The following is a 27611-nucleotide window of genomic DNA, read 5'->3' as shown; positions in this document are numbered from 1 at the left end:
GACCCACATTTCCATCAACCAATGATAAAGAAATACAGTGTAGTCCATCCATAAAAAGGAATGAAGTACTCGTACATGCTACCTGTTTGAATGAATCAGAAAAAGTTACAGTAAGTTAAAAAAAAAACAGACATAAAAGGCTACATGTATGAATCCATTTATATGAAATATCAGAATAGGCAAGCCCAGTCTGAAGCAAATTAGTGGCTATCAGGTTGGAGGAGGGGAGAATAGGGAGTGACTCTTTAGTGAGTGTATGGAGTTTCTTTTGGGGGTGATAAAAGTATTCTGGAACTAGATAATGGTGGTGGTTGTACATCATAAATGTATAAATGCTACTGAACCGTGAACATTAAAATGGTGGATTTTTTGCCATGTGAATTTTATCACAATTAAAATAATAGTTGGGCCCAGGTCCTATGTCACCTGCTAATGTCCATTCCTCAAACATATCCACTAGCCTCCTTCCTGTGACAGACAGGCCAAGTGAGGGGGAGCCTATGCCATGTCTTAGCACAATGAAACCACACAGTCAAACAAAAGAGGGCCATTGCACCCACGAGGCACGGTTTCTGGTGTCTGGGCTGGTTCTTGCTTATGTGTCTCTACTGAGGCCTAGGCCCACTTCCACACAACTCGATCCTCGTGACTTCCCCGTATCATTTGCATTGCTCAAGAAGTTCACTCCCTTGCAACCATCATCCACCTAGAAACATCCTTCAGAAACAACTGCTCACCTCTCCTTGGATGATCTCGTCTTCCCCTGCCCCATCATCACAAACTGAGTGGAGCTGTCTCCATATATATGTCAACTAAGGGAGGAATCAGGGGGTGATCATGTTTTCATGTCCAGCTGAACATGACTAGAACCTGGAAGAAGGGGCCAAGCTTGCCCATCCTTGTATTTATGGGACAGCTCTGGGTCTTGATTGCAGAAGGTGCTCATGAAATGCTGGTCACATCAAGTCCTTCATCTCTGGGGCTACCTAGTTGTAAGGGTAGCAGCAGGGAGCCTGCAAGTTGCTGCCTATGGACACAGGCCAGTTTTTGGCTCCTGATGCCTGGCTGATAGAGGGGAAGGAGGAGAGAGAAGGAGCCTAGAGCAATTCATTACAAACAGCTATTTCTGTTGGTGGTGAGCAAGGAGGAGGGCAATGCCCAGAGACTTGGCTTCTCCATTCAGCCTGAATGTGCCATCTCTTCAGAAATCTAGTTAAATCCTCCTCTGAACAACCTAGACACACATCATTGGACTGGGGATCCCTGGAGTTGTTGAGCTACAGAGCAGAGCAGCAGCTCTTGCACCATTTTCCTCTGCAGTGGAGAGGTGCTACTCTTTATGCTTTTCGGATTATGAAATTAGTCATTTTCTAGGAAGCTTATTTATAGAGTCCGTTGCACGCTTGCAGCACTGAGCTATTCTGAACACTGTTGGAGGCTTGGGAAGCTTAAGGTGTAAAAGCAGGTATGAGTCACACATGGATCCCCTTCCAGAGGTTATCTGGAAACCTTGGTTACCTTTCATGGGCTGCCCTCCACCTGGAGTGCTCCTTAGGGTCAAGAGAGCAAGCTCAGGACTGAGAGGCTTGGGGTAGGAGTGCTCGAACCCAATCCTTGGGGCCACCACCTCAGTGTACCTACAAGTCAGTCTCCATTTCTGCCTCAGTTTCCTCTTCTGTGAAATGAGAAGCCTTCCAGATTTGTGGTTCTTTGACTGCTCTGGAAAGCAGCTATGGAGGAGGGATTCCACATGGCTTAACAATAGGCCTGCCCCCAAAGTAGCTCAGAAGATGGTGGTGTTTGAGGTTCCTGATGTTTTCTCAAGAAGGTCAAGGAAGGGTTTGCAGCAAGGCTCAAGTGGCAGAGCACCTGCCTGGCAAGCCCAAGGCACTGAGTTCAAACTCCTGTATCACACAGAAAAAAAAAGGTCAAAGCAACGTTCACTTCTTCACAAGTATTTATTCATTAGCACCCTACTATAAGCTATCACAATGCTAGGCTCTGAAGATACAATGGTAAATAAAACAGGAATGGTGATCCCAACCCTCTTGTAGTCTACAGTCTAATAGTTGTGTCTGATGTCAATTAAGAAATGACATAAATTACAATAGAATCCCTAACTGTGTCAAGTGCTATGGGTAAAAAGTAATGGGAAGTGGAGCTGGAGGAGCTCTCCAGGCAAAGAAAAGTGCAAGCAAAAGCACTGTGAAGAAAAGAACCTGTCCAGAGAGACTGGAGTGCAGAGGTCAAGGGGGAGAGGGACATGAGATAAAGTTGTAGGGATAAATGAGACCAGATTACACAAGATCTAGTGAACATATCAAAGGATTTTTATCTTTGTCTAGGTGCAGTTGGATGTCATGAAAGTGTTTTTTCCAAGGAAGTTTGGTAATAAATTTGAGTTTTGAGGAATTGATTCTAGCTCAAACCTGCCACACCCAGTGTATAAGTTGTACACTGCACACACTGCATAAACCACATGGACAGGGCCATGAGGAGATGGCTTTGGAGGCCTTCCTGAGTGGATGCTGAAGACCATCAGATAGGCATTTGTCTTCAAGGTAGTAGCTCTCTCTGAAGGAAAGGAAGACTCTGGGACTTGAGATTCTCAGAGACTTTGCACATTAGAGGGAGAAAAAATAATAAAATACCAGACTGAGAAAGAGTCACCCTTAACTTGGCCTTAATTGTTTCAGTCTGCAGGTGGGTATGAAATAGGCCCCAGGACCAATGAGAGAGGCAGAATTGCAGGAAAGGTGAGCAGAAAAGCAGCTGACCTCCTCAGTTGTGCTAATGAGTCTGTGTTAAAGGTTTTTTTTGGTTTGGGGAGTGGTTTTTTTTTTTTTTGGTTGCTAGTTTTAGAAATTGTATCCCACTGGCTTTGCTGGAATATGGCATATGTTGGGAGGATCCTGGTCATCTGGTGGTTTTGGTGTATGTGTCACGTGGAAGGACTAAGCAGCTGTGAGGCCCCACAGCAGATGCTTGCAGCCCTTCTCTCAGGGCATGACCATGATGGTAATTCAGCACCAGCAGTCCAGACCCCCTCCCCCCAAAGAGTATTGTAAACACGCAGGGGTGAGGATGATGGATCCAGCATGGGTGGTATGACTAGTTGCGAATCTGCCATGGCAGTCATGACTTCCAAGGTTCAGACATAAAGGGCAGCTAAGACCATTGGAGCATGCACCTGCATTGCAGGCCATTGCCAAGAGGACGGGACCCCTGTGAGCTGCATGGCTGCCCTCAAGGTATATCAGCTCTACAGATGCTTCCTGGGGTCTAGCTGATCTCCAGCAACCTTTTTACAGCTTACTAGGTAAAGGGAAAAAGCTAGACCCCAGAACAGTCCTGTAAGGTACTCTGATGGACTAAAAAGAGAGTTTTCTGATCTCAGAAAATGAACATCTAGACGTTGCAAAATATAAATGTTAGTGCTGTTCCTAGCTATTGCTTAAGATGGCGTCTGCACATGAGTTCCCATTGCCAGAAGCATAGGAAACGTGGACATCTTAGAGAGCCAGACAGCAAACTGTGTGTTACCCAGACCCCCCTTGTTCACCCATGGTTCAAAACCACAGGAATTAGGAGGCAAAACAGCAAAGCAATAAGAACATGATCCTGTAGACATAGAGCATAATTTCAAACACAGCTCTATCCTAATGAGCTGTGTGACCTTGGGCAAGTTACTTAACCTCTCAGCCTTTTTAATGATCCCTGTTTCATGGGGTCATGATGAGGACTCAGAGAGGTAAAATTTGTAAAGACCTTTGCCCTCCTTCCATGGTAAGGAAGATGGTGATGGTGATGAATAGTCTATCTGGAAGACACCTGCTCCCGCCTCTTGAGTTTTGACCCCCTGAAAGGTTGGTCTTTTCCTCAGGTCCCCCTGATGAGATGGGGTAACTCTAAGGGGCACAGAGTGTGAGAGAAGAAGGCTTTTTATCTCTGCTCAGGGTTTTGTCTTGATCCCACTCGGTAGCATCATCTCACGTTTTTCCTCCTGCTGCAGGAGTGAGAGAGAGAATCACACTGCTGATGACTCCGAGGGAGGGACCCTGGACATGTGCTGCAGCGAAAGGCTGCCGGGTGAGTCTCTCCAGCACCCCAGAGCTCCGAGCAGGGGAGAGAGTGCCCCACTGACACGGGGCTGGAGTAAAGCCTGGTTAGCCGGTTTGCTTTTCTAATCCTGGTGTCTGCTCTCCTCACCTGGGAGATGGAGAGAAGAGGGAAGGGCTGGAGAGCCCAGGGCTGGGAGGGACATGCCACTGACCAGTGATGTATTGGGCAGACTTTGAGAGGTAAGAGAAGGAAACATAAGCCAGCTGAAGGTGGCCTGAAGCAAGGGTGGGCAGACAGTGTGCAGAGCTTCCCGCCAGCCCTGATGAGAAGCTGGCTGTGAGTGTGAACCTGCTGCTGGACCAGGTGACCACAGCTGCTGGAGCCTGGTTGGCCACATGGCCACGGCCATCTCCACAGGGACATAACCAGGGCACTCCTGCCCACAGGGTGGCAGCATGGGCCACCAGTTGGAGACCACATACTCAGGTTGTGATAAACAGCTTTACAAGGAATAAAGGGAAAGGAACAGGGAGGGGAGAGTTAATAGACTTTTTTCTCTTTATGGTTTTATCATTTTGTTTTCTTATAACAAATGTTCGCTGTAGCAATATTAGAAAATAAAGACAAGTAAAAAAGAAAGAGAAGATAAGTCACCATAATCCTATAGCACAACATACCTTTTCATATCTCTCCTTCCAAATGTTTGGTTAAAAAATAGCTTTGCATTCTAACTTTGAAGTCCCCCAAACCTGTAGCTTGTCAGAAACTTGTTGATGGGTAATGAGCCTTAGAATGGAATCTCCATGTGACATTTAAGATAGACATTGAAAACAACTAGGTATGACTCTGAAGCAAAGACTCTTCAAAATAAGTCATTATTGTATCCCAGCCAGCACAGTGTGCTCCCGCTCCTGTCCTTATGCATCCTGAGCCAGTCAGTCCAATTCATCTCTTGTCCAGTAGGGGCGCCATTGCTCACCGTGGGCAGCCTATTTTGCTGGTTGGGGATGGACGCAGCTCCAAAGAGGAGTCATTGTGGGGACCAGAGCAGCTAGCTTGAAGGAAAGAATTCTCTGAGGGGATATGAGAGCTGTTTGAATATCTGAAAGGCCTCATGTGCAGAGGGCAACAGATCCATTCTGTGTATCTTAGGATGATGATGTAAGCCTAGCACACAGAAATGAAAGAGCATTCTGTGGGCCCACGGGAGGCAGAACTTACTTTCTGACTCTCAAAGTGGTTCAGTCATAGGACTGATGATTCCAGAGGAGGAAAATGAGCATTCCTTCACTGGAGGCATTCAAGTATTGGGAAGATAGGCATTAGAGAGGAAATGTCCACAGTGGGTGGGAGGTCCAGATGACATCAAAGTCCCTTTCAACTGTTAAACAGTTATGTGATTCAGATATGAGTCATAGAATTCAGAGATGATTCTACGATCAAGGATGGCCTCACTGGCCAGAAAAAGATCTATAGAAAGTAGGACGTGATGCATAGGAGCCCAGAGAGGAGCATGGTGTGAAGGAAAGAGCATGCGGTTTAGCATTTGAGTCTGGTTGTTCTGTTTTAGGCTGTATGTTTATGGACAAGCCACTTAACCTTGCTGCACCTCCAGTCCTTCTTCTGTAATGGAAACAACAGAAAAGTGAATAGCCATCCTCACAAAGGCCCTGGGGGAGTAAATAGATTAATCACTCACTCATTCATTAATAATTTTTTTTGAGTACCTAGTATATCTCCAGTACTATACTAAATGCTAGGGATACAGTAGTAGATAAAACAGACATAGTCCTTGCCTTAATGAAGGTTCATGGACAAATTCTGCTTTGAGCCAATTCTGGAAAATGGGATGAAGCCACAGCAGGTAAGTTACTGTAAGAAGCATAATGTGCTTAATTCTAACTGTCCTTCCCGTCCCTCCCCCAAAGCCAGCAAACAATGTAGAATAGAAGAGGAATATGAGTCATCTCCATTGAAGCTGGCTCATCGCCTGCCTTATGCAATACCCAGGAAGTTGGTATCATTTGCTGCCCCATCTTATAGATGAGAGGACAAAGCCCAGGGAGGTCAGGCTATCTGCCCAGGATTGCTTGACTGGTGTTTGGTAGAGGAAGGATTCAGTTTAGCCAAGCTCCAGAGCCTGTGTCCTGACCACTACCCTGTTCTGCTTCCATTGACTCCATGGAACTAGTACCATCTGCTGGCTCCCTGTAGACTGAGGCAGAATTAAAGTGTGTTTGTCCCCAGGGAGGAGTTTGGATGAAGTGGGCTATGTCACTGTGTCTGTCCCTGTCTGTGTCCTTCCTTTAGAAAGCCCTGTCTGTCAGGGGCCAGGCAAGTTGTATACTCCTCCAGGGCCATCCTGATGTGGCATTACAATACTTACCTGCTGCCTCTATGGGACTACAATCTCTCAGGTCAACTACCTCTCTGTTTCCTCTCCATGTCCTCCATGCCCAAAATTTATTCATTCATTTCTTCATTCATCCACTGTTAACTGAGCACCATGTGTGCTGGGCACTGTTCAAAACACCGGAAATTAAATGGCAAACCAAACTGAGAAAATGTCCCACCCTCACAGGACAGTGTTATGTGCTGGGTAAGAGCTGGGCTCTACCACTTAATGGAATGATCCTGGGCACCTCTCTAAGTCTCTCCTCTATGAAATGACAAGAATAATAATCATTACTGTATAGAACTCTTGGAAGATTCAGAGAGCTTCTAACAGGGCTTAACCAGCAGCACGTGCTGTATTGACGTTTGCTATTAAGAGAAAGATAGTTGGTAAGTAAAACAAAGAGAACAAAATATGGCAAGGACTGGTAAGTGCAGTAGAGAAAACGAAAGCCAAGTACAGGGGGATGGGAAAGGACTGAGAGTTGTTTTGGCATTGTAAATATGTGGACCTGAATCTGGTGTGTAGTAGACCTCCACAAACATTTGTGGCACGAACATAGGTCAGTCACTAACCTAAACTGCACCCTGGATATAAAAGAAATGGAGGTATACAGGTCAAGAGAATTAGGGTGCTAGACCTTTATAAAGAGCCCATGGACACTGTAAACAATTGCAGAATAATAACGGTGTAAAAGTACAGGCCTGAGTACTCTCTCCCCCTCTCTACTGTCTTCTCTGCTAGGCAAGACACAGGTAGAGTGCGGGCCATCCGTGCTTAGGTGACTCATTCATTCCCACACACATCTCTGGGCAAGATAACCTGGCCAAAACTGCCATTCGTGGTCACCTGGACCTGAGCCAGCACCAGACAGATCATATAGTCCTCTCAGAATGAGTTTCCTGGAGTAAAGACATCCTCAGTCATCTCCAGCACCCCCGGGAAGCTCACAGCTGCCCCAGGGCAACCTTGCTGGATCACACACACACACACACCCGGGGCACTTGCACGTGTGCTCACACGGTCCTGTTTGTTCTTACTTGGCGCAGCCACATGCTCAGGTACACACATGACATACCCACACAGTCACCCAGGCACGTGGCCTGCCTCTGCTTCCCAGGGCCCTGTGGGGGCAGACACACACCACCGAAGGACACACACCTGCATGTCTCCTTCCTCTCGCATACTCAACTCTCAGCTCTGCTGTTCCATCCACCAGCTTCCACCATACATGCTTCCTGGGGATGGACAGACTCACCAGCTCTCTGGTTCCCTTTTTGTGTCTCTGCCATGACTGCACCCGCATTTCCCGCACATGCACAAAGATCAGAAGGCACACTCCCCTCCCTCTGCATTCTCTGTCCTTTTCCCAGGCCCTTAGTCACCACATTAGTGGACGCCTTCTTCACTCCACGCACATGTTCACGTATATCTTCTTCTCCTTCGTATACACACTCGTTTTTGCGGGGTCACCCACCCTGCTCTTCTCTTCCACACTCCCTTGCTTGCTCACTTTACTTGCTCACAGTCACCCAAACACTCATTGGTACATTCAAATTCATGCTCCCCGCTCTTCTGTGTGTAGGTGTTCACATTTGCAAGAAAGCAAGCAACACCGCTGATGCTGGATCTCTGCCTCTTCCTCCAGTACAGGCCTACCCTGACACCCATGCTTCCTTGAGCGGTCAGGGGAGAAGGGAGTAAATAACAGTAGTGCCAGTAATGGCCAGGACTTGGAATTGAGTGACATCACCAGGTCTTCTTTCAGTGCCACACTCAAGGGCAGGCTGGCTCCTAAGATTTTCAGGGACCAAATCCCCTAGTGGTATACCACCTCCCAGCACAATCCTGAGTGCAAAAGTCCTTGCATGTGTGCATCTAGGCACATTAGTCTATGTGTCCAAGAATGGTCCCCAGCCAACCTCAATAGTTACCTTTTGGCTACTCCTCAAATCTAAAAATACCGATACAGGAGTCAGTGTCTACTGTCAGAAGGATGTTCCCAGGGAAAAGACCCATGCAGGCATCAGGCCATTTGAACAAAGTATTCTGGATTCCCAGTTATCAGAGCGTGACCTGAAAAGAGGCTTGGATCTTGGTTTTGAGGACTTCTCACTAAACAGAATGGCATGGCTAGAGAAAAAGGAGTACAGTGTCCAGGGCTAAGGACGACAATGCTCTTGAAACCAAGATTCTCCAAGATCCCTTACAGCTAGTAGCTGGCTGGAATCAAGACAGCCTCTGTCACTCTGAAGTTTAAAAGTGTCATGATTAATTGATTTTGAGTATGCACTGAAGGCCTGAGTAGGATTTACCATTTTGGTGGTGCTGGGGTTTCAACTCAGGACCTCATGCTTGCTTGGCAGACACTCTTACTACTTGAGCCATTCCATCAGCTGGATTTGCCCTTTTGGTAGAAATAGTTGCCCTCTCAGGATGGTGGCTCTGGACACTCTCCACCTTAAAATCCTTATCTTTTGTTTGTTTGTTTGTTGTTTTGAGACAGGGTCTGACTATGTACCCAACACTAACCTCAAACTCTCAGTCCTTCTGCCTCGGCCTCCCAAGTGCTGAGATTACAAGCGCATACCACCACACCTGACCAGTCCTGATGTCTTGAAGGCCCAGCCTTAGGCACACTGCTCATCTGTATCATCCTGAGTATGGTAGACCCTTCTCTAAAGCCAGGGATAATATCTAGATCTCAGCAAGAGACCACTGCCCATCCTAGGTGCCGGTTTATAAAGGGAATAGGAGCCTGTATTGGGGAAAGCTTGGTTATATTAATCTTGCAGTGATCCCTCTGAGCAGGAAAGGGATCAGGTCATAGCTTTCACAGCCATTCTAGCACACCACTGATGAAGTTTTACATTAGATTCCAGTAGAACCAATTGAAATGGTAACCTGAGACCTTCTATTAACTCAAATTTGTGGAGCATTCATTCTGTGGCCAGTGCTTTCCAGGCACTGGTAATACAGTGAAGAAGAAGACAGACGTGCTCCCTGCTCTCAAAGAGTTCAGGATACCATGGAAGGGTCAGCAATAGTGCAGACCTGTCTTAGTCTTAGGCCAGGAAAGGCTTCTTGAAAGAAGTGGCCTAGACAATGAGCAGGTCCCAGTTCATGTCGTAAGGAACCTTCTATCAAGCACTGCAAGGAGATGTGATCTCCTCAAAATGTACCTCGGCCCCCATCTGCTAACCCCTGCTCTCACAAAGCCACCGAGTCCAGTGCCTAGCACTGGTTCCAGTGGTCTGGGAGCAGGTGCTGGAGTTCATCTGGACATGGTGAAGGCACGCCTGGATATAGCATGTCACTGAAATGTCATTTGTACCTATCAACACTCAGCAGTGTAGATTCTGCTAATTTTTATTCCTTCGTTAAATTGGTGATTCTGTTTTCATTCAAGACTTTTAGTGCATTTAGGGATATTTATTATAGCTGATGTTACAATAAGTTATCTTTGATTTAAGTCTTCAGGATGGATAATTATAGAGAAATAAAAAGCCATTTGGATGTTCCAAAACACTAATAGGGTAGCATTCTGTAATGTCATTGTTTTCAAAAGTCCCACTGCAGGTACCCACTGGCCACCCATGGTAGAGGTTAACTATTCTGTGGCACCAAGACTGATATGGAGACAGGAACCCATCTAGGCAGGAACCCATCTAGCTGGGCCTTAGAGTACTATGGTGATACAGACAGAACGGGGTTCATATGCCAGCTCTGCCACTGTCCAGCAGCAGATAAATGACCTAACTGCTTTGAGTTCCAAATTATTCTTTCTAAAGTGAGGGTAATAATACGATAAGATCTTCCCAGAGATTTTGTAAGAATTAAGTGAGTCAATGGAATTAATGTGGCTGTTACACAGGTCTTGATAAATGGTTGCTAATAATGATGGCGATGATTACTTCAGGATATGGAACATGAACAGAAAACCTTTGCATCTTTGTACTCTTATTCTCAGGGCTCAGGCATCAAGTCCAGGTCAGCCCTTCAGCAGTGTGACTGTGGTTCTTCCATAATCACCCACCCAAGGCCTGGACCCCATAGAACCAGGACAGCATCAGGGAGGAATGTCATGTGCTTGCAAAATCAGGCAGGAAAGGAGACCAATATTGGGGAGGAGGAGAATCATTTGTCCATTTTTCTTCATGAGGATAGTAACAGTTCTGATATTGTAGGTAGTTACCTGGATGTGTGAGGACCAGAGAGTATTTGCAATAGGAAGAAAGAGACCATCTGGTCTAGTCCCCTTTCTTCACAAAGTTGATGCCCAGGCCCTTTGAGACAGGTAAGCATCCATTCCTAAGATGTGGTGCAGATGCTGTCTCCTTTCTCTTTGGCCTGGCCCAGTGACAAATCACCCCAGCTCTTAAGGAAGTTTTTTATATCCCCCAAAATTTGATTTTTAGAGTGTGGCACTGATGGGTCATGCCTGTAATCCTAGCTATTCAGGAGGCAGAGATCAGGAAGATCATGGCTCAAAGCCAACCCCAGACAAATAGTTCATGAGACCCTATCTTGAAAAAAAAATCCATCCACAAAAAAAAAAAAAGGATGGTGGAGTGGCTCAAGCAGGAAGAGCACCTGCCTAGCAAGCATAAGGCCCAGAGTTCAAACCCCAGTGCCACCAAAAAAAAAAAAATTGTTTTTTGGACTGACAGAATGGTTCAAGTGATAGAATGCTTGCCTAGCAAATGTGAGTTCAAACCCCAGTAACACACACACACTCACACACACACACACACACACACACACAAAAGAACAGAAAAATTTGTTTTTTAAGCTATTATTGCCAAAAAAAAAAAAAAAGTCCAAAACATACTGGCGTCAGACAGCAGCCATTTTATTTGCATGATGTGGAGGTTTGGGCAGGTGGGTTCTTCTAGTTTGTGGGGATCAGCTAAGGTCTTCCACTCAGCTGCACTCACCTGGTGCTGGGCTGGGAGAGAGTGTCAGAAAGCTTTTTTTTTTCTTTTTTTAAATATGCCTGGCACCTTGGTGCTCAGCCATTTGGCCTTTTTCTCCATATGACCAACATGGGATTTCTCCCACTATGGTGGTCTCAAGGTGGTTGAGCTTCTTATATTGCAGCTGGTTTCCAACAAGTAACATTGCAAGAGGAGCAAAAACAGAAGCTTCAGCTCTCTCTTCTCTCCTTTCCTCTCTCACTTTCTGATACTAGAGATTGAACCCAAGGCCTTAGAATCATAGGATCAGTCTAGATTCAAGGAGAGGGAAATAAATGCAACTTCTTCATAGGAGTCCAGGGATCTGCAACCATCCTTAATCTACCAGAGCGTCCTCTTTATAAGCTTTCATGCTCCTCCCAATACTTATTTTTTTCTCCCCTGAATTTTCCTTCCCTCAGCCTTCACCCCATGTCCCAGTTAAGCTGCTCACCCTGTACAGCCTAAATCTTTGGCTCTTTTTCCTTTGACTCTTCTCCAAAGAGCACAGGCTCTTTTCCAACATTTGGAGAGCCTTTATAGATTATATCTACAGAGCTTAACGTTGGAACTCAAACTAATAAACTTTGAAATGAAATATGTTCTGTCCTTCTATCTTGACAAATATCAATCTATGAGGATTTTGAAAGCCAAGTTCAAATTTAGAATTGTGACTCCTCAGAGTTCTACATCAAAATATTAGACCAATGGAAGCCATTCTCCATCCCCTGACATGCTCTATCCAACACAAAGATGCTCATGTGCATTTATATGGATGGGAACCCAGGCCCACACATCCAAACTCCAGATACACCTTCTGCAAACAGTCACCTTAGCAAACTAGGAATCCACAGAACAGCATACCCTCCTAAAATAGTCAGAAAAAGGAGCCTCTAGGCCCAGAAATCAGGCTTAGGACAGTGTACACAGGGAATTCTGGGGTTTTGGACACCTAGAGTGCAGTCTAAAATAACAACTGTCCTCTTAGCTCTGTGGATTCTGTAGGAAGGATGCCTGGTGAAAGATTGAAGCAGGGGCCTCTGAAGTGTGAAGCCAGGACAAAAGTCACTTTCCTGGTGTTATGACAGTGCTAAGTGTGTCTGCCATGCTATTGAGCTCGGGTTTCAAGGGTCCAACCCTGGGCATCACTCTCACAACTGGGCCTGAACAAGCCCTTGTACCACTTCAGCCTTCCCATCAGACACTTGCACTGGAAAATGGAAAAAACAATCTTCGTGGCAGTTTTGAGAATACAGTGTGAGAATGGATGGGAGTAAGTAAACCATGAAGTCTTCTTTACAGTTTCTAGTTCTTGGATTCAGAAGGCCTAGATGAGAATGAACTTAGGCTCTCTCCTTGTGAGCTGGAGATCTTGCACAAACCACTTAACATCTCTAAATTTCTGTCAGCCCTGCTCAGGCTATGTCTGTGACTGTTTACATTTTAAGAAAGATTATCTTTTTGCTCACATCCCTGTTAAATATCACCTAGCTTAAGACAGACCATTTCTCCATCACAAACAAGACCATTTGGAATTGTGTTTCTGTCCTTCACGCAACCCTCTTCCAACCTTAGTTGCCCACCCTGCTGGACCTGGCAGCAGCAAGGCCAGCATTGGCCACACCCAGCCTTTTAGGTTTTCCCCTCTCCAATGGGAATCCAGCCTGTTGCAAAAATTCACATTTCCTAAGAGATAAAACTGCTTCATTAGTTACATTTTGCTGCACAAATTACTACAAAACTTTGCAGCTTAGCACTATTATTATCTCACACCATTTCCCAGATTTCAGAAATTCAAGAAAAGCTTAGCTATGTGGTTCTGGCTTAGCATCTCACAATATCTCAAGAGATTGGCCATTGCTACAGCAATCTCAAAACTTGAGCTGAAAATCCACCCCCAGGTTCACTCGTAAGAAGTTGACATGCTTCATTTCCCTTCTGCCTGTTGCCCAGAGGTCTCAGTTCCTCTTCAGGCAGGCCTCTCCATAAGCTGCCTGAAAGGCCACCCATTAAGGCAGCTGGTTCCCCCAGGGTGAGTGAGTCAGGAGAACATGTGAGTAAGCAAGAGAGAGCCCAGATGGAAGTCACAGTCTCTTCTAACTAAATCTTGGAAATGGCATGCCTTCACTTCTGCTGTGTGCTCTTGGCCATGCAGACTAACACTGGTACCACGTGGGAGAGCTGCACAAGGATGCAAATACAGGAGACAGGGTCATTGAGGGCACATTGGAGGCTGTCTACCATATTTCTTAAAAACCAAATCCTTCTGTGGATATGCTTATATACAGAATGATCTGTAGAAGAAAAAACTCCACCCACAAAGAGAAAAATACCAGAAGATACATCAAAAAGAAATCAGTTCCTTTCTCAGTATGGTAGGACTATAGATGAATTGGTTTTTCTTTGCACTTTTTTCTTTATGCTTTATTCTCTCCATATTTTCTAAAATAATTTTTTAAAAAAAGATTAGCCACTCCAAAATACTAATTAATTCTTGCCAAGCAAAAGTGGTAGCTGGTGGAGGCAGGACCCTTTGGGGGTAAGTCACTTTCCTTTGGGTTGGATTGCTCTACTGGCAGGCCCAAAACCTGGGACTGAACCTACTGAAAGAGCCACCAAGGCAGGAAATTCCCTCTCCCTGCAGAATGGCTCAGAAGTCATGTTGGTAAACCAGCTCAGGGAAGAGGAGGTTCAGGGTCTCCTTGACAGTCAACTGTGCTGCAGCCAAATCCATGAGTCTTTCCCTTTGGGGGTTGTTGATTCCCAACAAGCAGGGCATATATCTGGCTCTCTCATTCATTCCTTTTAGACATTAGCCTAGCTTCCAACTCAGTGGTTTAGTTTGTGTTTCCTTGGGGGAACAAGAGCAGGTCGTGAGATTTTCTGAACATCATTGCTCATACTCTCTTGGTGCATAGCCTTTGGTACATCTCTAGTGGTCCACATGAGACCCCTCTCTGGTTTCTTTCATTTATTTATTCCCTTTTATCTCCCACTGCTGTGCCTCCTCTCTCTAGATAATGTGTTTAATGTGCATTCTTGTTTCTGCTCTCACAGAATGGGTAGCACTGTTTTGTGTTCTATATTTTTAATTGTGTAAATTGTACAGATGATCCTTGACTTACATTAGTTGGATTTAGTTTCTTTTTAGCTTAAGATGATGTGAAAGTGATATGCGTTCAGTAGTAACTGAACTTAAATTTTGAATTTTGAACTTTTCCCATGCTAGCAGCATGCAGGGTGCTACTTTCACATGGTACTGGGCAGTGGCAGTGAGATCACAGAGTAAACAACTGTGACTCTACAGCATACTGCATTGCTTAGCTCAGTGTTCAATAGGTTAGGTGTATTAAATGCATTTCTACTTAGGATGTTTTCAACTTCTGACTAGGCAGTAACAGCATCTTAAGTTAAGGAACATCAATATTGTGTTGGATCTCATCCTTGTCACTCAGTACTATGAGTGCTCCTAAGCTCCTTCCATGGTTCCATATGTACTTTGATCCTTTGCTTCTCAAGCCTTCAAATGCTTCCCAGTATGTATATATTGACCTACCATCTCCCCTAGCAATAAGCATGCAAATGCCTTTACTTCCCCACTCTTACCACCACCAACAGAGGAGGGAATGTTGGCTTACTACTCCCTTAGGGACTGTGAAAATTTCTTTGACATTTATACCCTGGAGCAGAACTGCTGATTTCAGTCTAGTTTCAGCAGAGAGAACCTGGAGAAAGGTGCTGTAGGTTGATAAGCAAGGTCTGAAGCATGCTGGTCTTTTTCATTGGCCATGGCAAGGATTTTGGTCTTTATCCTAAGATCAAAGGGAAGCGTTTGAATTAAACTAAAGCAGGGGCTCAGGGATTTTTTTTTCTTTAAGCAACAGTGGGTCTTCAGAGCTGGGAGGGCCTTTAAAGACCCATTCTTTTGAATTCACAGAAGGCCTGGAAGGCCTACAGAGGCAGTGAGATGCCCAGGGTCACACAACCTGATAGAGCACTCAGGCCTCTTTATACCTGGCAACTATGTGTGAGTCTTCTGGGTTGCAAAGGGCCATCTGATGGTGGCAGTTCATGGAGGCTTGAAATTTATTGGCACAGGTGTCCCAGAGGGAGTCTTGGGCTGCTCTTTTTCCCTTCCTGTCACCTGGCCTTTTTAGACCTCTGAGGGGATTTAACAGGACCCACTAAAGAACCAAGCTAGGACCTGGCCTCCCACTGCCATGGAACTCAGGCCTCAAACCTTTCAGACTTCTGTTAAACTAGCTTAATAAAGAGAGAGGGTTAAAGACAAACCAAACTCATTTCTTACCAAGACCTTATTCTCTGGATCTCATTTTTCTCATCTGTGAAATGGGAGGGTGGAACAAGATATTGTCTCAAATCTTCCCCATCCTCCCCATGCTTTTGTGCTTAAGTCTGAACACTGGGAGCTTCTGATATCCATTTACCAAAGGCCTCTGGTATCAGTTCTTTTAGTTGTCAGCATGGGAAGCTGGGGCGAGGGTACACCCTCAGAGTTTCATTGACCCTTTTCACTGTTAGACTTTTAAGCCTCCGCTCTAGAGAGGCACAAAGAACTGAGCCTTTGTTGCAAAACAAAGCTGTTTTGCAATTTCAAATAGAACCATTTTATTATATCCCATCCAAAGAGTACTTGAGCTGCATTTTGTTTTGAAAGCTTGTTAGCATTCCAATTTAATTAACTGACAGAGACAAAGCTGCCCTGCTTCCCCTACCCCCAGTCCATGCCCACTCTGTCCACTGACCCCACTTCTCACCCAGCAGCCTTAAAGCCCCTGCCCACATCCAGGTGGGCATTCATTGTCCTCCTGGGGGGCTCACCTGGCAGAAGAAAGGGAAATCCTTATTGCCGCCTCCCTTGTGCTCCCGTACCTCTCCACTCATCTCATCTCTGATCTCTAGCTGGCATACACCATATGCCAGGCACCAGGCTAAGAATTTTATACATTTTTACTTCATCCTCAAAATCTTATTGAGGTAAGTTTTAGTATATCTGTTTTCCCGAGGAGAGACTGAAATTCAGAGAGATTATTATTTGCCCAAGGTCACACAGGTAGTAAATGGAAAAATTAGGCCTTATACCAAATCCATAGAACTTCAAGTCCTTTGGTTGCAAGCCACTGCAAGGACCAAAGCCACTTGTGCAAACAGAACGAGCTTCAGGATAGACTTGTAGGATCCAGTCCTAGAACTAGTTCAAGTTACGTGGAAATCTGCCTACCCTGAGCTTCCAGCAGAGTCCCATTCTTGCCTGCTAATGTGCCCCCTTCCATAGCAGTGCCTCTCTGATGCCTGCAAACAGCAGTCATCCCCAGTGCCATTACAGTCTAAGCAGTGGTCACCCTCAGTTCCCAGGCCTCTTCCCATTGTCTGGGTCCCAGTCCTGCTTTTTATGCTTCCCTCTCTAGAAAAGCCCACCCCAAAATGTGACAGACTGTGCCAAGGCAGGGACTATCCCACCCTCCACTGCAGGATGGGCCCTAACCCCTCTGTCCCCAAAGGAAAAAGGAAGCAGCAGCAGAGACACAGTCTGCAGCCAGCAGCACAGAGTCTTGCTAAGAGAACAGATGCTGGAGCCAGACTTCCTGGGTCTGTTTCCTGACTCTATCGTCCATGAACTTTGATGGCCTTGGGCAAATCATTTAGTGTCACACTTCTGTTTTCCTGTCTGTAAAGGACAGTCTTGTTATCTATGTCAGATGGTAGCTATAAGAGTTGAATGAGTCAATACTTGTAAAGCAGTCATTGAAGTCTTCTCTCCCCACCAAGAAGCCTCAGGGCAGCCAGATTTCTTACAAGAAACCAGCAAATGCAACATGAACTTTTCTAACCTAGTCTCACAATTCTGTAACTTCACTTCTGCCACATTCTGTTTTTCAAAGCATCAGCCGGGGAAGGAGATAGAGACTGTACCTGTTGATGGGATGAATGAAAAATTTACACATTTTAAGACTAACACAGGACTTAAGTTAGTTACAGAAAAGTTAGACAACTTGTCCTAGTCATGTAGCTTATAAATAGTGCCTACTCACTTTCTAGTCCAGAATCCTCTCATGCCAAAAATCTGTGTTTTCCCCATTACCTCCTCCTGCCTGCCTGAGAAATGAAGAGATGAATAAAACATACGCCCTGCCCTCAGTCAGCTTATCATCCAAGATGGACGCAATGCCTCCATTCCCTGTCCTCTTACCTTCCCTTCTGTGGGTTTCTTGGTCTTGTTTCTCACTGGTCAGCAGGACTGATGGGGTGGAGGACTTGTGGGGAGTCAGTACAAATTCCCAGAGCCCCATATCTATCATCCATTTGCCTTTGCTAGGAGAATCTGACATTTTTTTTTTTCACCAGGGAAGTTCCTGCTCCTAGGAGTCTTGCTGGTCAGTGCTGGGCTAGAATCACAGAACATGTGAGGGCAGGTTGTAAGCATAGACAAGGGCTGGGGAAAGAGGAGGTGCTCAGTAAATGTTTGCCTAATGAAAACACGGTTGGGGAACTCTTCTCTCTCCCTGCCACATACTCTCTGACTCCTAGTTTTCCTGCTACACACCCCACAAAGCCAGCACAAAGTGAGGCATTGCCACTCCAGCTTCTCCCAGTGAAGACAGAGACCATAGACATGCCCAACAACTCCAGGCTTTCCCTCTCAGAGCCATAGCAGGGCTGGGGGTACAATGCTGGGGTGGCAAGAAATAGCTGGTTGGGCCTGTTCCTTCCAGACCTTTGTACCATCCCCTGATCCTTTTCAGTTCCTCTGGCATTTAGGGTCTACCCAAGCAAAACTTCAAAACAAGCTTAGTAGGCAACCTGCCCTGCCTCATCCCTCAGTGGGTGTCCAAACCTTTCTGTGAAATAAGAGAAAGATCATTAAGTATGGAGACCCATCAACCTAGATTCAAATCCCAGGTCTGTTACTTCCTGGCTCTGTAACCCTGAGCTCATCACTTATCTCTCTGTGTTGCATACTCCATACGTAAGATGTGGACAATAATGTCAACCCACAGCAGGGTTCTGAGTATCCAGTGGCATGAGGCTCACGATGAACCTGGCTCACAGTGGGTAGAGCAGGAGCACAATGGAGGACAAGCCCTGTGGTTACTCTTCCACAGGTGGGAGCTATTAAAAATCACCTAAAAGTTACCTTTATCCCCTCCATACACCCATCTATCCCTGCAAGGAGAAAGCAGCAGTAATAGTATAAAAAAGGAGACAAAGTCTAATGGTGGTATTTTGGACACACTGACAGGATGTGGAGTGAGAACCATCACCTGGATGGATGAAGGGTGGGCATTGGAGACTTCTCAAAGATAAGATGGGGGCTGGAGGTGTGGCTCAATGGTACAGCACCTGCCTAGCAAGCATGAGGCCCTGAGTGCAAATCCCAGTACTACCAATAAACAAATTATCTGGGCACTGTGACTCACTTGAGAGGCTGAGATCAGGAGGATTACAGTTCAAGGCCAGCCCAGGCAAATAGTTCGAGAGACCCCCATCTCCAAAATAACCAGAGCAAAATGGAATGGAGGCGTGGCTCAAGCAGGAGAGTGCTGCTTTGCAAGCACAAAGCCCTGAGTTCAAGCCCCAGTACCATCAAAAAAAGAGAGAGAGAGAGATGGTATGGGAGGCAGAAGTCTGGTTCTAGCTCAGGGTTCTAGCGCAGGGAGGTGGTCGCTGAGTTATTATGAGGACTGAAAGGCTAATATTAGCGTGGAGCACAGTGCCATACTCAAAGCTGATAGTGCTTTCTGTAGCAGCCTGCCTTTGAGCTCTGGCATTGGCTGGCTCTTGACCTTGGGCAGGCCATAGTCCCCTCTCTGGCTTCTCAGCTTCTCTATCTGAAAAATTAGCAGGCTGGACCAGATAACCCTCAGGGTTGTCTGGAAGCTGACTGAGTATGATGTTCTGCTGGCCAGGGCCCCCTGTGACTGTGTAGGCTTGGCTAGGAGGTCATTCCTGGCCACTCTGGTAAGGAATAAAAGCTGAATGGGACAGAGCCTCCCTCTTCATGTAAACAGGAACGGGCTGAGCCAGCCTTCCGCTCCAGTTCTGGTAGGCTGCTGCCCGGGAGCTCAAGGATGAGTCACTGCCTGACGAACAGAGCAGCCATGGTTCTCCAGCTCAGATGGCACCGGCCCTGAGGCAGAGTAGCTGCAGAGTTTAGTGGTAGATATGGGAGGTAGGTAACAGGAGAGGAATCATGGTGTCACCGCATGCCCCAGGTGACATCCAAGGTTATTTGCCTGCATGCCTTTCCCAGGATCCCTGGAGCTTTGGCCTGAGATACTGAGCTCCTGCCTCCCAGTACTTTTCTCCTTCCCTCCATACCATTTAGCCTCTGAGGATCCATCAGCTAGACATCAGACACAAAAGCTGCATCACCACCCCAAGGTTCAAGATTCCTGCAGGGACAGGCTTTCCTTACTCCCAAGCTCTTACTGTCCTCCCCAACTTTGCTACAATGACTCTTCCCTGAGAAACTGTTTGGCAAAATGGAACCATCACTTGGTGTCAGGAAGCCCTGTATTCAAAGTTCAAGTTTGTGCTTACATGGGCAAAGCACTTAACCTCTCTAAGCCTTGATTTTCAGGCCTGGAAAATCCCCTTCACACTGCCCAAGAGGCAAGCTTGATATTAAAACTGTTGTCAGCAAGCAGCCTCTGAGTCAGGGCTTCGTGCGTGGCAAAGCAGCTACCTCACTGTGAACTATTGAAAAGCCAGCCTTTGACAAAAGCAGCCGCCTCTCACCAACAAAACAGGGCTGATGATGATAATGTTTACCTCATAGGGCTACCAACAGAAGCAAGTGCACTTGCGTGCACAGAGCACTTTGGGAACTGCGTAGCCAGCCCAGTGAGGTGGCATTATTCCCAGAACAAGATAGTCAGTAAAAAAGGAGGGCAGGGCAAGAAGAGCTGACATTATCTGTACAAGGACAGAGGTCAAGAGGACAAATGGACCCTACACTCCAGTGGTTCATGCAGATGGGACTGTTTTAGTCACTGCTGAATTCCCAGGGCCTGGCCCAGTGTTTGGCAAAGTAGGCATACAGCAGAGCTTCCCAATAGCATGAGAGTGAATCCTTCTGTTCCCAGCATTTGCTATATAATTGATGTTAATTAAATGTGCATTTGACTTATATACAAATGAGCAGAGACTATATAGTCAGACAGGTTCCTAGCCTAGTTTTCCATTTCACAGCCTCCACACTTTTTATCATAAACCCCCATGACCCATCCCTGAGATTAGGGGTTCTTGAGCTGAGGTCCATGGATTCCCCCTAAATTATATACAGAGTATAGCATGTGTTTGAAGATGTATGGATATCCAATTTCTACCCAGAGAAAAAATTTTAAATAAGCCCTACTCTGAAAGATGGACATCTACCTGTTCCCCAGTAAATACCTAGCAACTGGATTCTTCAGGCCCCCAGGGCTCCCATGTGCCTAGTAGTTTCCAAAAATTTTTAAAGCCTCCCCTTTTGTCTCTGCAACCTGCATACAGGGACCCATCAACCTGTAGTTTCTCTCCCACCCATATAATGTGCAAGGCAGTTAATCTTCCATCTCTCATATTCAAAAGTGATGTTCACACATTCTCAGAGGGAATGATCTTCTGACCAGCAGTTCTGCTGGATGGATCTCACAGAGCTGTGCACACTGCATCATTCTTTATGTCCCACCACATGCATTTAGATGTGACAGGTGGGAGTCAAGGCCTAGAACCTGGGTACACTAACTGAGCCTCAGAACATTAACCTTTTTAAAAAATATATTTCACTACAAATATATGTGTTTATATATTTACGAGAAGAAATCTAGTATGTAAATAAAATCACCTCTATTCTCATTCTCCCCCGAAAAAACCTGGCTCATAGTCTTCCCATTTACCATAGTCAACATTTTTAAGCACTTCCTCTGTGCCACATCAAACTGTGCTCTCAGCTCTACAGGTTCATGTTAAACTCTCAGGTTATATCAGGTATTCTCCATTGTTTCATAGACATATTTAAACTTATTTCTTAATTTTTAAGCCAGTGAGAGTCAGGAGCCAGTGGCTCATGCCTGCAATTCTAGCTACTTAGGAGGCAAAGATTAGGAGGATTACAGTTTGAAGACAGCTGTAGGCAAATAGTTCGCAAGACCCTATCTCAAAAAAAAAAAAATTACAGCAAAGGGCTGATGGAGTGGCTCAAGTGGTAAGACCACCTGCCTAACAAGTTTGAGACCCTGAGCTCAAACACCAGTGCTACCAAAAAAGGAAAAATTAAGGCCGGTGAGATCATAATGTATTATAATCCTGCCTTTCTCACTCCATACTTTCAAACTTTCTTTCCATGTTATTAAATATTCATCAACATAGCCATTTATAATGGCTGAATAGTATTTTATTGCAGGCGAGTTCCATGCTTCTCAGACTGAGGTACATGTACCCCTGAGGGCAAAGCCACAGGATAAATGTCACACATCTTCCTGAACCATAAATTTGGCTCAGAGCTTTAAGAGGGAAAAAAATTTTTAATATCAAAATGAATGCAGGTATAGAGTACAGAAAACCCATGAATTTTAAAGCAAAGCAGTGAATTCCAAAATTGTGTGAGTTTGATGTTACTCCCCTGAGGTTGGCAGAAATATCCAGGAATAACAAATTCTAGTGCAAGCCCCTCTTTTATAGATAAGGAATTAGGCCTAAGGAAAAGAAGGAATGGCTACAGCATGTGCTTTGCAGAGCTGAGGCATAGAAGCCAGGTGACCCCGGGCCGGTATCCTTCCACACATCCATATTTGGCATCACTTGTCAAATATGTGGGTGAGGACCTCACCCTTGAGAAATCCACCCTCTGCTCATCAGTGATAGAAACTTTTGACTTCCCACATGATCTGTCTCCTAGGGCAGCTTTTCCTTTCTCACCTTGTCCCCAGGATCTGAGCTGATTGCTTAGGTGGTCAGTAACTGTACCTTCCCATAGGGAGCTGTCTCCCCCACTCCACTTAGATTCCACCAGTACTTAGATGGATCATTTAAATCATTGTGTGATAAACATGTATTTTTATTCTAAAATATTTTATTAGGACATATTCATTATACAGGGGGGATTCATAGTGACAGTTCTGATTAGGCTCACATTGTACATTGGTTAGATCACTTCTATCCTCTCTCCCTCTCAACCCCCTCCCTGCCCCACTTAAAGCAATTGCAAGAGGTTTCTTTGTTCTATTTTATATAAGTATATGAAGTTCATCAACTGTATACCCTCACCTTAATCTCCTTCCTTCACTCTCTCCTCTCCCACTAATAGCCCCCATAGGATTTTACAATCCTATCCTTCATTATTAACATTTAAATTGATGTTCAAGGGTTTGTCTGTGCATCCCTGCTGTGGGAATACTTTATGTTGGTCCATTCAACCTTTGCATTACTCTCCCTTACCCCTTTACTTCTCACCCCCCGCCCTTTTTCAACAGTTTTCAGTACACATCCTTATATCCTCTACCTCACAGATGTCATGTTTTATGGTATTACTGATGCGCTATCATTCTCTTTTCCTTTCCCTTTTTCCCTGAATTCCACAGAGCAGTTCCACTATTACATACATGTTCTACATATGAGTTGTATATGATCATGTTTGTTTTTGTGTATGTTTTTCTTTAGGGTATGTCTTCCACATGTGAGAGAAAACATGTGGCCTTTGTCTTTCTGAGCCTGGCTTACTTCACTTAACATGTCCTCCAATTGTATCCATTTACCTTCAAACCTTATGGCTGAGTAAAACTCCACTGTGTACATACACCACAGTTCTTGATCCATTCATCAGTTGTAGGGCATCTGGGTTTTTTCCATAGCTTGGCTATTGTGAATAATGCTGTGATGAACATTGGTGTACAGGTGCCTCTATTATATCCTGATTTACATTCCTTTGGGTAGATGCCCAAGAGTGGTATCACTGGGTCATATGGTATTTTTCCCTTTAGCTTTCTGAGGAATCTCCATACTGCTTTCCGTAGTGGTTGTACTAATTTGCATTTCCACAAACAGTGTATAAGGATCCCTGTATAAACGTGTATTTACTAGTCTGTGTTACCTATGAGACTAGGAGTCATTTAAGGCAAGAATTATGTGTTAACATTATTATAATCTGCCATTAATGGATACCTACTAAATATCAGGCACCATGCTGGGTGTTTTATTCTGTAGTATATAAAGTCTTCAGGTTGGGGATGTAGCTCAGTAGTACAGCACTAGCCTACCATGAACAAGGCCCTGGGATCGATCACTAAAAAGGAGTCTTCATAACAGGTTTTCAAAGTGTGTGTTATTATCCCCCTTTATCAGGTAAGAACAGAGTTAAAAGAAGGTACTCATTTAGCAAATGTTCATTGCAGACTTACTTGCCAAGATTTGTGCTAGATGCTATAGACAATCACAGTGAGCAAAACTAATACCATTCCTGCCTCAACTTCCAGGCAAATAGAGATGGCATTCCACACATTATTTTACAGACCATAGTGAGCACAATTTAACCTGGGCCCATCCAGCTGCCTCAGACTGAACCCACCTCTGCCATTTACAACTAGGTGACCTTGGACAAATCTCTTAACCACTCTGCACCTCGTCTTCCTCTTCCATAAAATGGGGATGATAGCAGAACCAACTTCATAGTTGTACACTGTGAAGAGTAAGTTAACATTCATAATGCACAGAACCTGCACGTGCTGGAGTATATTGTTGCCAGTGGTAGTATGAAGGAGTGGCGTGGGATGTTGCTATATGATAGGAAACTACTTCCTTCGGGTGACATTTGATTGAGACCTACAGGATGAATAGAGTTACCTTGCTAAAGTATATGGGAGGCAAGGGAGGGGATCAGGCTGTTAGAGAAATGGTCCAGGTAGAGGAAATATCATGTGCAAAGCACACTGGGCAAACTCACCTGATGAACTACAAGAGTGTGACTGGAACACAGTAGGAGGGAGCCATCAGGATCTGCAGCTGGGAAAGTGGAGCCCATGATACTAATACAGGGTTCTTCAGGACCAGGACTCTGCACCACACTGGTATCTAGGCCATGTGAGATGCTCAGTAAACGTTTGTCAAGTAAGAAAGCACATGCACAAACAGCTGTTGTCCTCACATGGTTCTGTTGTCACCCAACCAGAAAAGAAGTCCATTGTCCCATATGCATAGTGATGCATGGACATCCATATCTCTACTGTCAAGCTGTATGCATCCATTATGTTGGCCCCTCTTTTCTTGGCGATAAACTAAGACCTGAGTTTGGGCGGGGTTCTCCAACATCTGGGACTCACCAAGGTGTCTGCCATTGGAATCCGCCACAAAAGAAGGGTTTCAGGTCTAAGCCAGTGGTATTGTGATGCATTAGTAATAGAACTCTGTTGATTAATCTTAGTAGAAACCCAACCCTGCCTTAGTGGACAGGCAGAGCTTCCTTACTTCCACTGTATAGGTAAAAGGACTCAGAGCACTTGACAGTTTCTGCTGCACCTGAGAACACACTGAAAAGCAGAGTTAGAAAACCAGGGTGGAGTCCCACCCCCATTTTCAAAGTGGGGAAACTGACGCTCAAAGAAGGAGTGACTCTCCTGAGATCACACCAAGGACAGAACCCAGAACTGAATTCCAGGCATCTGATATCAATTCTCTTACACCAAGATTTTTCTCCACATCACCCTGATGACCCCCCACTCTCTTTCGGTGTGGGGGCCTCAAGATGGGGAGGCACATGGCTGTGATCAGAAGATCACAGTAGTTAAGTTTCCAGACCCATTCAAGGCACAGATCACGAGAGACAAAAATCTGGAGGGCAGGCGTGGGTGGGTTGTTCAGGGTCGTGGCCTGGCTGTGCCATATCTTTTTCTTTTCTTCTTTTTTTTTTTTTCCTTGCTTTTTTAATTGAGTTTGAGGTGGTTGTTTTTGTTTCCTTAAGAAATGGAAAAGAATGAAGCTGCGTAAATACAACGATATTAACTCTGAAAAACCTCCTGCCATTTTAACTCTGTTACTGGAGAAATAAAAGAGAAATAATTTGTCCACCCACACTTAGCTCTGTCTGACGAAGGTAGGTGAATATTGCTTTGCTAATCGAGGGTGACTGCTAGAAGTGGAGCCACGCTGACTGATCCTGGATTGAGAGGAAGCTACAGCAACCCCAAAAGGAGCGGTCCACCGTGGGTCGGCAGAGCCCTGTGTTCGGGCAGGGCCCAGCATCATCACCTGCATGTCCCACCTTCCACAGGTCTTCCCCAGCCGGTAGTGATGGAGGTGCTGGATGAGGCCAAAGAGCTCCCTGACAAGCAGAGAGCTATGCCACCACCCCCACCACCCTCACCGCCCTCAGAGCCAGCTCAGAAGCCACCACCTGGAGGCGCCGGGAGCCACTCCCTCACTGTCAGGAGCAGCCTGTGCCTGTTCGCTGTCTCTCAGTTCCTGGTAAGGATGTACAGGCCTCAGTAGGGCCTGGAGAGGGTGGGTTGAGGGACAGTCTTCTACTTCCTCCCCAAGATGGCTGCCTGGGGAGCTAGAGGGCCCTCAGTTACTCTAAGTCCTCAAGACTTGTGTAAGGGGAAGGCTGGAATTCTGAGCTACAGCCTGTGTAGCTAAGCCCTTCACAACCTGCCTTCTCTAACCCAAGAACCAGGAGCACAGGGGTCCTAACACATGACCCCCTTAATCCTGCAGGGTTCTCTCTGAGGACTTCTTGACTATGGAGGCCTTTTAGGGGACTGACCTTTTTACATGTGTACCTGTGGGGTCTCCTCTGGGAAGGGCTTTGTCTTGGCTGCCTTCAGTCAGCTTCTCTCCAGCTTTTCTCCAGGGAGTGTCCTGAGGCCTCCTCTGGGTACATGGCTCCTGGGCATTTCCTTCAGCTGCCCAGTGTGTACCTGAGAGGTTCAGGAGCCTCCTTAGAGTCCAGGTCAGGGCTGAAGGTGAGCTCTACAGGGCAATATGGGAGTAAGAAGCCTGGGCTCTGAGCTCAGCCTGCTCCCTTGACTGCCCCAGCTTGCCTGCGGGGCACTCTGGCTCAGCGGCCATGGCCACACCTGGCTGCAGAATGCCACAGACCTGATCTCCTCCTCGCTCACACTCCTGAACCAGCTGGGACCTGTGGTAAGTAAGTTCTGGGAGCCCCAGGGGAGGGAGATCATCTGGGGGCCTCAGCCTCCCTCCATAGCCCCTGGGTGGTGCTTCTCTAAATTCAGATGTTTCCAAGCCCCTGAAGTATTTCTGCATGCTCCCCACACAGACCAAGGATATAGTTTTCAGAGCCTCACTTTTGTTGCTTTTGAAATAGATGAAAACTCTGCTCCCACCACCACCCTGAACTGTTTGTCTGATGTTCCCCAGGCCTGGCTGGATGCTGGGACCTGGGGGGTCCCCAGTCTGCTGATGGTCTTTCTGTCTGTGGGCCTGGTCCTCATTACCACCCTGGTAAGGCGCTTCCTGACCCCAGCCTTAGTACTTTCCTCCTCCATGCTGAGGCCCTGCTCCCCACTAGCTGTATCTGACTTGTAGGCTGGAAGGCTTAGTTTCTGGGTAGGACAAGGATGGGTATCTGTCTTCTTCTGCCGGTGTGCCCAGCCTGGGGCAAGAGACTCCATATTACTAAAAATTTGTTTGCAGTTACCTGAGCTTGGGAAATTGGCCGAGGTAGGGAGGCCACCAGACCCCACCCAGAATGCCTGAATCCACAAGAAACTGAGGGTCTTGAGAGGGAGAATGGAGTGGAACCTGACATCTAGGCAAGCGGCAGTGCCTCATTTAGTCGGTTCCCAGGAGAGGTTCCCAGGAGGGCAGATACTTGCAGGGAGAGAGGGCTCAATCTCATTGGCACCCCAGGGACCCAGGGGACAGCCGGCATGGGCCCTGGTCCATGATGCCCTATGCTCCCAACCAGGTGTGGCATTTCCTGAAGGCACGCCCAGAGCCACCCACTCCGCTGCCCCCAGAGGACAGGCGCCAGTCGGTGAGCCGCCAGCCCTCCTTCACCTACTCAGAGTGGATGGAAGAGAAGGTTGAGGATGACTTCCTGGACCTGGACCCCGTGCCTGAGACACCTGTGTTTGACTGTGTGATGGACATCAAGCCTGAGGCCGACCCTGCCTCACTGACTGTCAAGTCCATGGGTCTGCAGGAGAGGTGGGAGGGGTGGAGAAGAGGTGGGCTCTGTG

General features: G+C 46.1%; 1 protein-coding gene across 6 annotated transcripts in view; it reads left to right on the top strand.

Moving 5' to 3' along the window:
• The window catches only part of Ptpn5 (protein tyrosine phosphatase non-receptor type 5), a 58809-nt gene that overhangs the window by 18268 nt on the left and 12930 nt on the right, over nt 1–27611 (top strand). For 4 of the 6 annotated variants that reach the window (XM_074042808.1, XM_074042804.1, XM_074042807.1 and 1 more), the window contains 5 exons: nt 4013–4089; nt 25679–25872; nt 26443–26550; nt 26788–26871; nt 27338–27579. In XM_074042808.1, coding sequence (XP_073898909.1) covers nt 4013–4089; nt 25679–25872; nt 26443–26550; nt 26788–26871; nt 27338–27579 — 705 coding nt within the window. Of the gene's footprint in view, nt 1–2696; nt 2757–4012; nt 4090–25678; nt 25873–26442; nt 26551–26787; nt 26872–27337; nt 27580–27611 lie in introns of all 6 variants that reach the window. The other 2 variants (XM_074042806.1, XM_074042805.1) reach the window with 2 other exon arrangements.

The sequence above is a fragment of the Castor canadensis genome, chromosome 1 (genome assembly GCF_047511655.1).
Source record: "Castor canadensis chromosome 1, mCasCan1.hap1v2, whole genome shotgun sequence".
In the NCBI taxonomy this organism is placed as follows: domain Eukaryota; kingdom Metazoa; phylum Chordata; class Mammalia; order Rodentia; family Castoridae; genus Castor; species Castor canadensis.
This window is presented reverse-complemented; position numbering and strand designations above follow the sequence as displayed.